The sequence below is a fragment of the Pseudonaja textilis genome, chromosome 6 (assembly GCF_049901715.1).
Source record: "Pseudonaja textilis isolate UNSWEBS1 chromosome 6, rPseTex1.2, whole genome shotgun sequence".
In the NCBI taxonomy this organism is placed as follows: domain Eukaryota; kingdom Metazoa; phylum Chordata; class Lepidosauria; order Squamata; family Elapidae; genus Pseudonaja; species Pseudonaja textilis.
This window is the reverse complement of record NC_141995.1, coordinates 11,440,470-11,452,809: the sequence shown is the minus strand read 5'-3', so window position 1 is coordinate 11,452,809 and position 12,340 is coordinate 11,440,470. Positions and strand designations below refer to the sequence as shown.

The 12,340-nt window shown below is 41.5% G+C and overlaps 1 protein-coding gene across 3 annotated transcripts in view; it reads right to left on the bottom strand.

Moving 5' to 3' along the window:
• ARHGAP24 (Rho GTPase activating protein 24) overlaps window positions 1-12,340 on the bottom strand; it is a 385,919-nt gene that overhangs the window by 40,955 nt on the left and 332,624 nt on the right. Inside the window, exon 1 of one of the 3 annotated variants that reach the window (XM_026698360.2) lies at window positions 9,241-10,325. The exons of the other annotated variants lie outside the window; for them this stretch is intronic. Within the exon in view, the coding sequence (XP_026554145.1) occupies window positions 9,241-9,355 (115 nt within the window). The 5' untranslated portion in view covers window positions 9,356-10,325. Of the gene's footprint in view, window positions 1-9,240; window positions 10,326-12,340 lie in introns of those variants that run through there. 3 annotated transcript variants of the gene reach the window in all.

Genomic DNA, 12,340 nt, shown 5'->3' with positions numbered 1-12,340 from the left:
CTAGAATACTGTGTACAGTTTTGGTCAAACACTATAAAAAAGATGTAGAGATTCTAGAAAAATTGCAGAGAAGAGCAACCAAGATGATGAGGGGACTGGAGTCTAAAACTTATAAAGAACCGTTACAGGAACTGGGTATGGCTAGTCGAGTGAAGAGAAGGACCAGGGGAGACATGATAGCAGTTTTCTAATATTTGAGGGGCTGCCGCAGAGAGGAAGGGGTCATGCTATTTTCCAAGGCACCTGAAGGCCAGGCAAGGAATAATGGATGGAAACTGATCTAGGAGAGATTCAACCTAGAAGTAAGGAGAAATTTTCTGACAGTGAGAACAATCAACCAATGGAACAGAAGTTGCCTTCAGAAGTTGTGGGAGAGTCATCACCGGAGGCTTTCAAGAAGAGATTGGACTGGCATTTGTCAGAAATGGTGTAGGGTTTCCTGCTTGGGCAGGGAGTTGGATTAGATTACCTACAAGGTCCCTTCCAACTCTGTTAATCTGTATTATCACAAAGCACCCATTCCATAATCATCCTTGGGAAAAGGTTTTGATGCCATTTATACAGAAGGAATTGCAGAAATATTGCAGATCTTATAATGGAGCAAAATCTGTACATGAGTATTGATTGCCTTCCTTGGCAGAATATATATAAAATCCTGTGAATTCTTCAAGAGTATTTATAGTGTTCTTCCCTTCCTTCCGGCTATTAACACAACTCCATTCTTCAAAACTAATAGAAGAATCAGGAAGAAAAATCAAGTCAGCATTATTTTCTGCATAGCACACAGTCTGTGGCTTCATCAACATACGAGCAATATAGCAATATCCCATCCCATCTGCAGAAATATTGGACGAAGAATGGATAAATCTGATGAATTCTATTTCTGACATTTTTCCAATTGTAAGTTTGCATTAATTGTCTGCCACTCACAGTGGACTATTGTTTTTGTTTTGTTTTTCAAAAAGAATCACTTGTACATTAATTTCACCGGTATGCATATTCTGCACATTTTTCTCTGGCATTCTTGTGTGCATATTTCTCCTAAAGAACTGTAGGAGATGACCAGGCTGAGCCTGAGGGAGGGCTCATAAATCATGAAGGAATATTTAACTAGACAACCAGTTAAATATGAGCCAGCAGTATGCAGCGGCAGCCAAAAAAGCCAATGCAATTCTAAACTGCATTAACAGAGGGATACAATCAAGATCAAGTGAGATACTAATACCACTCTATAAAGCCTTAGTAAGACCACACCTAGAATACTGCATCCAGTTTTGGTCACCGCACCATAAAAAAGATGTTGAGATTCTAGAAAGAGTGCAGAGAAGAGCAACCAAGATGATGAGGGGACTGGAGGCTAAAACATATGAAGAACAGTTACAGGAACCGGGCATGGCTAGTCTAGTGAAGAGAAGGACCAGGGGAGACAAGATAGCAGTCTTCCAATATTTGAGGTGCTGCCACAGAGGGGAAGGAGTCAAGCTCTTTTCCAAAGCACCCAAAGGCCAGGCAAGGAATAATGGATGGAAACTGATCAAGGAGAGATTCAACCTAGAAATAAGGAGAAATTTTCTGACAGTGAGAACAATCAACCAATGGAACAGAAGTTGCCTTCAGAAGTTGTGGGAGAGCCATCACTGGAGGCTTTCAAGAAGAGATTGGACTGGCATTTGTCAGAAATGGTGTAGGGTCTACTGCTTGGGCAGGGAGTTGGATTAGATTACCTACAAGGTGCCTTCCAACTCTGTTAATCTAATCAATTTTCCAAAGCACCAGAAGATTGGACTGCCATTTGTCAGAAATGGTGTAGGATCTCCTGCTTGGGCAGGGGGTTGGACTAGATGACCCTTCCAACTCTGATGATCTGTAAATCTGTAACTCACAAGTTCCTGCACACCCACAAGAGATCTAAGTCCAGCTCACCTTGAATGCCTTCTTATTCCCACTGATTTCCCTTGACCGTTGCTAGGTCAGATTCTTGTAGAGACCTTATGCTTGCAATAAATCTTCATACTTATTTGTACTGCCTGAATCTCCTGATTTCCCTGGCATTTCACAAGACCATCATTGTCAATCTGAGAAAAATCCAACCAGAACTCTATTGTGTGGCTCAAGGCAGAAAAGATGTATTTGGTCTCTGCAGCCACCATGCTAGCTACAGTACCATACATCTAATCTATTTTTAAGATAGTATTTGGCTGGTGATCAATATAATTGGCCACCTAAAAATGCCTCAATGTTTGGAGAAACATGTGGTTAATGACCACAAAGACCTGAACTCACTTGGTGAAATATCTCATTTGTAATTCCTAAGCTAAACCAAAGAGACAAGAGGGACACCACCAAAGCTTCTAAGAGTCCATGACCAAGTAAGACATTCGACCTTTTCATTCTTCTCAGGTAGTTCTCAATTTACAACCTCAAAGGGAACCAAAATATCTGTTGTAAATCATTGCAAAGTCATTCAAATCAGACTCAACATTACAACAATTTTTGTGGTCATCATTAAGGGAATCTGGCTTCCAATCTCTCTCTCTCTCTCTCTCTCTCTCTCATATCTATCTATCTATCTCACCAGATATATTTCTCCCATCAGAGCTGGACACAGTCTTAAAAACTTGGCTGGAGGTATAGATAGATAGATAGATGGATAGATAGATAGATAGATATAGATAGATAGATATAGATATAGATCTACCTACCTACGTATCTACATCTATCTATCTATCTATCTATCTATCTATCTGTCTGTCTGTCTGTCTGTCCGTCCATCCATCCATCCATCCATCCATCCATCCATCCATCCATCCATCCATCCATCCATCCATCCATCCATCCATCTATCTATCTATCTATCTATCTATCTATCTATCTATCTATCTATCTATCTATCTATCTATCCATCTATCTCACCAGCCATGTTTTTAAGATTGCTTCCAGCTCTGATGGAAGATATATCTGGTGCAGATATATCTGGTGCAGCTGTGCAATGAAAGTACTGACAATTCTGTGCTTTGACCTTCCTTTAATACATAGGCAAAGGAAGTGGCTCTCATTAATGGCTAATGCTTTCAGAACAGATTTGTTGAATCATGCAGGGTGATAAACAGCTGACAATCCTATTTTCTTATGAAAGTCCTGGGCAGAAATTTTAAAAAAGATGGCAAAGGAGTTTGGAACTCATTAATGGCTTTATTAATGGCAAATTAAAGCGATCTTTTTTCTCAAGTTCTGAACATTCCAGGAACCTTTGCAAAGTGGAGAATAATAAAAGCTGAGAGCAGGCCAGTTCTGGGACCACAGCCTGGACTATTCCACTAATGGGTATACTGGTAATGGGCCCAGTATCAATGGGGCAGGTGCTACTGCTGGAGAAAGAGTCACAGAACTGCCCTGGGGGGTCTGCTGGTCCCCAATCCACTGCTTGAGCAGGAGAACTTATACCATTCAGCCTTACCAGTGAGGAGTGTTAATTAAGCTTAGTTTGTCAAAACATGCACTTTCACTTCCTTATTTTATATCGTTCCTAAACTGCTTTTGAGAGCCACCTCTGCCATGAGTAACTAGCTTTTTGGAATCCAGAGAGGCCAGATATCACTTTTAACAGATGAAGAGAGTTGGAAGCAGAGGTGGTATTCAGCAGGTTCTGGAGAACTGGGAGTGAAAATTTTGAGTAGTTTGGAAAACCAGTAAATACCACCTCTGATTGGCCCCGCCAACCCCATCTATTCTTTGCCTCCTGAGTCCCAGCTGATCAGCTGGGACTTCTTTTGTTGCCCTGCACAGGAGAAGGGAGCTGGAAAGCAGGTTAATGGGGTGGGGAGGGAATGGATTTGGTAGAAACCTTCCCCTGCCACGCCCACCAAGCCACATCCATAGAATATTGGACAACTGCTCTCATGTCTCCCGTGGTCCTTCTCTTCACTAGACTAGTCATGCCTAGTTCCTGCAACCATTCATTGTATATTTTAGCCTCCAGTCCCCTCATCATCCTGGTTGCTCTTCTCTGCACCTTTGCTAGAGTCTCCACATCTTCTATCAAAACTGAATTGTACCTAGTTTCCCATTTCTCCATATTGAGTAAGCTTAAGGATTTTTCCATTTTGCTTTGGGACTGCTATAAAAAGCACGAAAAGTTTCAAAGGGAGAACACTTTGAGGAAATCTGAACCCAAAGCTCATTTTGCATAGATGAAGACAGGTGTTAAAGTTATTTAACCAGACAAGTTCACCGTTGGTTCGCCAACACGCTGGATTTCATGGACATATGAGCCATACGGATATCAAGCCTTCAAGCTGTACTATTGATTTTTGACAGACTGTTGACATACTCTTTTCAGAGGACTGAGTAAACCCATTAAGAAATGTAAGAAAACAGAGACCTGTCAGTTCTGGACTTGTCTGCCAGCAAAACGTCTAGATTAATTTTCAGCTGTTTATTTTTATTTTGTATTTTGTATTATGGTTGATCTTATTCGGGACACCTGCTGTTGAACAGGAGTTCCCCAGATGGTAACTGGTAGAAGTCAGCAACTAGAATACTACTTGGTGCACAAAATAGGCACCACGTGATATCAGTGCTGCTGTACAATGTTCTGCTGCTTGCTAATTGTTTTCTGCGATCAATTTGAAACATTGATTTTAATCTTCAAAGCTCTGAGCAGCTTATGACCCATCTTCGTAGGGGACAGACAGTCTGTCTCATTATGAAGCTATTCAATTATTAAGAATACCCAGAAAAAAAAGACTTTTTGAAGATGTTGCCATTTCAGAAGCCCTTATCAATAAAGGAGAATATTAGTAGCTTTGGGGTTGATATGAGGAGTCCTTGGTGTTCTCTGAGCTTGGTTGTTTTCTTGCCGATGTTTCATTACCAAACCAGGTAGCATCATCAGTGCTAGGGCTAGTTTGAGTAATGAAATGTCAGTAAGAAAACAACCAAGTTTGGAAAGTGCCAAGGACCCCTCAGAAGCTCTTATGTCAGGCTTATCACCTGAAGTTATGAGAACTTCAAACTAGGCGAAACAAAGGGGTTGTGCAGGCTGAACTCATTCCATATGTCTTCACCAATCTTGCCAATCCCATATTCTCCTGGATGTCCGTTCATTTCACCTTGAAAGTTTGAAGGAAAACTGCACATTCGTTTCTCTAGAGTTCAAGCGCTGGTACTCCTCGACGCATGACCACAATTGACCCCAGGATTTTCTGCTGCTATGCAAACCATTTGCAAAGTGAGTTTTGCTCCATTTTATGCCCTTTCTTGCCGTAGTTGCGAAGTGAACATCTGCAGTGTTTAATCAGTTAGGAACAGCTTTGTTAAGTGAATCTGGCTTCCACATTGTCTTTGCTGGTCAAAAGGTCACAGCTGTCATATATAGGAGCCAGTTTTCAAGAGGCCAAATTTTGATCACATGACTTTGGGGATGCCCCAATGGCTGTAAGTGTGAAAAACGGTCATAAGTCACTTTTCTTAGTGATGTAACTTTGAATGGTCATTAAATGAGGTTTGTAAGTACAGGATTACCTGTATGTGCAGGGGTGGGTTCAAAAATCCCAGCAACCGGTTCACTGTCTGGTTGTTGGGTGGGCATGGCCATGCTGGATGTGGCCTACCGGAACTTCTGGGAGGGCCATATTTCACCTTCCCCAGAGTCCGGAGGCTTCCCTCAGGTCTCTGGGAGAGGAAAAATGGCCTCCCCCGGCCTCTGGAAGCTGGAAACAGGCCCATTTCTGGACTTCCAGAAGGCCCATTTTTCGCGCAGGCCCTGCATTTACCTGCATCCAAAACAGGCCATGTGGAGACTCCTGGGAAGGGAGGGGAGGGGTGGATGAGGCCAGCCATTTGGTTCAACTACCGGTTTGGTGAACCAGATGTAAATTTAACATCCAGTTCTCCCAAACCAGTCCAAACCGGTAGAATTCCACCCCCGTGAGCAAAAATCCTAACAAGTCAGGATCCTGGATTTCTTTGAGTTCAATTTGCATTTAAATAAATCCAAGGCCTTCATCAGGTCTGCTTATAGCCTCCATTGTGGCTGAAGGCAACATGAAGCGAAATGAGCAGACCGGGATAGAACGTGCAATCCCATTAAACAGACACAAGGAACGTATAAAAATAGGTCCATTAAAAATAAAGAAACTCTTTGCCTTCTAAACACCAGGCAAAAGGGGTGTGTCTTGGCTATTTTTCTAAAGCAGAAAAGAGCCCAAATATTACTTCTCAAGCAATGAGTTTAACAGAGGGCAGTTGAATTTGTACATTCCTGTTTCCCTTGGATTCGAATTTTTCTGACGTTTTGTTTGTTTCAGCTATTAGTCTGTTAAAAAAAAAAAAGTCATGGATGAAAATCCAGATTCATTGCTGCATTTTGCCATTTGCAGTTTTGTACCCTTCTAATGTATTTTTCAGAAATATCACTAATGTTATACTTTTGTAAATATTACCACACTGCATTTAGTGAATGGTTTTTATGAACATCTTTGAGTGGCATATGCTATGAAATTTTGAATAGTGAGTATTTCAACACGCATGTGTACTCACCCTTCAAGAGCAAAGCCTTATTCGGACTGAACTATTTTAAAACATTCTTCAGTTTAGCTTTCAGCTTTAGGACTTAAATGGTAGGTTTTTATGCTTTTAACACTTTATTTTTTGGTTTGTTTGAATGTGCAGTAACGATGAAAAGCTTTTTTTTTTTTTTTGTGGAGGGTTGGTATAAAAACAAAGCAACAAAACCACATTCCAAAATATTGGATTCTCTTGCTCAGCAGACAAACCTGTTCACCAGAAAATAAATTAAACACACTTCCTCAAAGCTTAAGTCCCATGGTGTCAGAAAAGTTAACCTGGTCTCAATCTATTCTATGCTACCTGGGCTAATATTTACAGTTTCCAATCATTTTTTTTTTTTTGTGGATTTCCATTGAAAGCTTTTGCTGATCACCATGTAGAGTATACAAATACTGAACTGAACTGGCATCTGTGAATAAAAAGATATTTTTAAAAATCTAAATGTTAAGGATCTTGTGAAATCACCAAATTTTTGGAGATTTAAGTACAATGAAACTTCAGGGGAGCCAGAAAAGTCTCAATATTTGACCATTTTATGAGACTTAATAGTTTTTTTAAAAAAAGATCTTTAGTTTGGTGGCCATGTTACAGTCCACCAGCAATATATTTTTTTTGTAAACTATCACTTAATGATCTGATGCTTTTCTGGATCACTCCTTTAGATAGCACCAGGTTTATATATAAATCTTTGCTCTGTAATGCATCCTGGTCTTAATATGTTCTCGCATAAAAAGTCTAGAATACTGAATACCATCACACCTCCTCTTCTTATGTCTTAACAAGAATGCATGAGGAAGGATTCTTGATATAGTATCTGTTCTGGATATGAATTCAGGGAGGCTGAATGGTAATTTTTTGGTCTTGCTCATTGCTTTGATCCTCAAAATTCTGTGCTTGCTCTTTGCTTCAAAGCTTGCTGAGAAATGAAATGTTTAATTCTGATTTAGTCAGATGTGGGTCTCTTTGAGCTAAAATTTACCACAGCTGAGCTGGCCCTGTTGCTCTCATTTTCCCTATCTGGGTTGGAATCAGTTGAGGGAGTGGTCTATATATCTCCAGCAATATTATCCACATGCAGAAATGAATTCGATTGAAAAATATCCTCAGAAGAAATCTACCCTCAATGGAACCTTCTAATTCTATAGCATGCTTCAAGATGTCATTGGAGATGAATTTGGAGGGTCCTTTGAAGGAAAAACTAAAGTTTAAATTTTCCCCAGAAGCAAATAAAAGATTACCTATAAGGGATTTCATATATCCCTTGAAGTCTCACTGAATTTTGCCTAGAGACTTTTTTTTTAATTAGAAATGTATAAAAGGATGTCAGGAATGTTGAGATCATTTATTAAATTTCTGGAAAGTGACAGAAAGGTCTATACTATACATTTTAACAACAAAAAGGCTTCTTTAAAGAGTTCATTTCAATTGTATATAATTTCAAGACCTGCATTATAGCCAACCCATACATGTTCATGTTTTACCCAGCATGTTAAATACATCTAGGAAATCATTGATACATATGATACAATCCCTTGCCTACTTGGACATTACACATAGAGTGAAACTTTGAAAATGTTTTACTGTCTATTATTTATTCCATTTCTCCCAAGTTTCCCAATGGAAATAAATCGAATGACACTAGCAGAAGGCTAACAATAAATCTTGATCTTATTTCTTAAGTCTTAACTCAGATCTGTACAATAAAGATATTTAGTGACCTAGGTCCCCTCTCACCCCCCCGCAAAAGTACACCGCCCCTTTTAATATTAATACCTGTATTTCAAGACTTTGTGACAAAGAATGTATTGTCTCCAGAGATGAGGATTCATTAATTGTCACAGATAAGGGGAATATAATTAAAACTAAATGGTCTGAAAATACTAGAACTTAAGGGAATTATTAGAGTCGTATGTGCTTGCTCTTATGCCCTATTTCTGAGTGCCGTTGGGTTAGCCAACTGGATCAATTCTGGGGAATTCTTTTTTATGTTTTTCAAAACTAACACGATGCCTGCCCTTCCCCTCAATAACACGGTTTGTACTTCCACCACCACCACCCGCAGCTGTGTTAGACACGCATACATGCACACACATGCCCAGGGAAAATCTGATGCATTGATTAGAAGTGTAATAATTAAGCAAAGGGGGTGGGACAATCAGAATGAAAAGGGTTGTGGGTTTTTGAGGTTTTGTTGCAGCAGGGAAAAAAAAAAGAAAAAAAAAAGAAACGAGCTCCAGAAAGCACGCAGGCAAATTCACAATAGCAAAAATGTGAAAGGAAAGGATCGGACTGGACTGCAAACCTCTACAGCTCACCTACCCTTTTCAGACACAAATGGCTCTCTGCTTTTTAAGCTATATCACTGACCATTTCTTCCCTGCTTCAATGGAAGCAGGTGTCCTTGATGCCTGACTGATTTTTATAGCTCCCATGCACTGGCATTTTAAAAACCCTGCTAAACCTTTTGTTTTTTACCCACTCGTGGGTCCGGAGGAAAACTAATGGCGATCCTTGCGACATAAACTTCCATCGTAAGGTGAAATAAACTTATACCTGTCAAATCTTTCACTGCTGCGCCTCTTTTGTTTCTGAATTTCTGTTAAAAAGGCATTTTTGCTCTCTTACATTCCTGAGCCTTTACAGAAAGGAAGAGAAGGAGTGTGTACCTACCTTTTCGGAAGCTAAAACATCGCTTAATCCTCCTGTAAGTAGTTTTGGGAACAAAAGGAGACGATGCCAGGGTACCCGAGGCACGGACCCCAGTATTCCTGTCTTCAGGCATCATGCGGGCCTCAGAAAGAGTTGCTAGCCAAAAGCAGATATGAAAGACTGTTTTGGGGTGTCGTGATGCAATCAATCATTCTTATTTACTACTGTTTGTCTTCTCATCTCTACTCCTGGAGTATCTTAGTCTGTTGATGTTCACTGCCTCGGATGGCACACTTTCAAGAAAAAAGGGGCTTGTCCCTTTCCTTCTTTGCTAGTGGTTTCTGTTGCACTCTTTCCTCGCTCCTTCTCTTCTGGTTTTATTTCCCGTGGAAGGGTCGAAGTGTCCTACCACCTTGACGAAAGCCTCTCAACCCCTCATTGTTCATGGAAGGTACCACATGGGTGCTTCGTGGCACGGTTTGGGGGGGGAAAACGGTGCCTCTTCTCAGCTGGAACTGTACAGGGTAGAGCAACTGGGAAAGTCGGGGGCAGAGACTCCAGTGCGAAAGGTCAACAAATAGCAATGCATAAATGGAAGATGAGAACAATAGCCAAAAAGGACCCCCCAAAGATCTGTGTTGGAGGCTCCTGGGATGGTTCCTTTTTATCTCGGTAAAGAGGGAGCAGAAATCATGACAGCATCTCTCCAGAGGCCCCACTTGTCCATTTGAGATGCTCTTCAAAGAACGGCTTCTTTCTCTCTCCCCCCCCCCACCCTGCTTCTTAATTATGATGCAAGGAAATGCTCTCCCTTCAGACAGTCTGGATGATTTCTTGCCTTCCTCTCTCCCGGCTCTTGTGGCGAAGGCACCAGGCTCTGAAAGATCTGCTGTTCATCAGCACACCGCTTTTAAGTTCCTAGGTGGATTGGCTGAAGCACACACGCCTCTTCCAAGGGATGTCACTGCCAAGCTTTCCCCTATCCAACTATTCTCAACGGAAGGGTTTCAAAGGCTGCGGCTGTTGGCGCTGCTGTTTTCGACCACTGTTTCTATGCTTTCTGCTCCAGCCTGCTGCAAGCGTGTGGCAGGTGCGAGCAGAACAATATAAAGCAGGCATAAGCGAAGCCGAGCAGCCTCGGCAATGTTGATTTTTCTAAAATGTTGACTTTGACTTGACTTCAAAGAAATGTCACGTGTGTGGCAGTTTTAAGAGCCTCTTTGCTTCTGGCAGAGGTGTTTCACTCTCCCACCCCACCTCGCCTGTCCCATTAATCTTTCCTGCTCCAGGGGTCCCCTTGAGTTCCACCCTAGGTTGACTTCCATGCTGTGTAATCAAAGCTTGTTTTTACTCCTATCAAGAGCAGCAACCAAAAAACATGTCACCTTCTAAATCTAATTAGGAAAGAATTTAATTCACCGAGAAACATTCAGGGAGCGAACGGGGATTCTTGCCAATGCTGTTAAAGGCTGTTTTCAGTATCTTCTTTGTCCTCACCCTCCACATAAACAATTATTTTTTCCAAAGGGTTTCTTCCCCTCTACCCCCTCGCTGGTACAAGTTAACATCACAGTTTAATAAACCAGTTAATAATTTGCAGAGCTCCTGCTCTGTGAGCAATTGCCTTTGCACTAGGGCTGCCAGGAAGGTCAACCCCCCAAATATGAGGATTTTACCAAAGGGCACAGAGGCATTTTTTTCAACAGTTCAGAAAACATGCTTTTCATTCCAGTGAGATGGGATGATGGATGCAAGCCTTGAAATACACATGCAAAGCGGAAATTTTCTTCCAGGTTTTTCTTTTCGTCTTCTCTTTGCTCCTTTCATTTCAAGCCAGATTTTTTATCATAGGCCAGCACAATTTGAAACCCATCGCTGCTCTCCAGCTACTCATGTCTAGTGATCCAGGACAAGGTTGATACTTTTCTTTTTTTTCCTTTTTTTTCTTTTTTGATTCCTATGTAGAATTTCAAAAATGATAGGAAGGCAGAGCTGGCAAGCAACTGAAAGGCAACTGTACATGACTTAGTTCTGCTTAGTAGGTGAAACGTTGCAGGCTAGGCTTAAATATTTAAAAGCGGGATGATGAGGAAGACAAAAGAGCATTTAATATAATATTGGAAACTGCTTTGTGTCTAGGCAGATTATTTTGCTATCTAGCCCAGCCTTGCCTACTCTGACTGATGGCAGCCTTCCAGAGCCTATGGATGTGGTGGCTAACCTTTTTGACACCGAGTGCCAAAGCGGGAGCGCGCATGTGCGTGTGATGGAAACTGGAAGAGCAGCTCCCTGATGTGCATTTGCGGGAACGCCAGAAACCGGAAGCTTAGCTTCCCAGTGTGCGTATGTGCGTCAGACACCTGGTTTTCCAGTTTCTAACATGCAAGTGTGCCTGAAGACCAGCTGGCCAGTGTGCACATGTGCTCTGGGGAGATGCTTTTCTGGTTTCTGGTGCTCCCGTGCACATAAAGACCAGTTGGCTTGTGTGCATGCGCATGCAAGAACCCAGAACAACAGCAGGTGATGGCTGGCATGCCTGGGGAAATGGCTCTGTGGGCCACTTCCGGCATGTGTGGCATAGGTTTGCCATCATGGGCCTATGGCTAAAAAGCATCTTTCAAATAACTTTCCTTGGAATATCAGACACTGATTCTGCAACCTCACACATGCAAAACAATGAACAACCTCCACAAAATATGATGCATCCGTAGAACAAAAGAGAAGACTGGATTATCTGCAGCTACATGATCCTGTATCTAGTGTAAGACACTGTTTTTTCCCATCGATTATCTTCAGTACCGAAGATTCAGGAACATGGGTCTTTCACAAACTCACATTTTATACTACTAACATAAGTACTCTGGTTATTTATTCAACCAACGTATTAAACAAAACAGGTATCAAAGAAAATAGTCGTGGTTTTAAAACTGGAGGAAGAAACATCAATAACCTGAATAATGCTGATGACGCTACACTATAGGAAGACACTACCAGGTGGTGCAGTGGTAAGAAGACAGTATTGAAGGCTACTTCTGCTGACTGGCGGCTGCCTGCAATTTGGCAGTTCGAATCTCAGCAGGCTCAAGGTTGACTCAGCCTTCCACCCTTCCGAGGTGGGTAA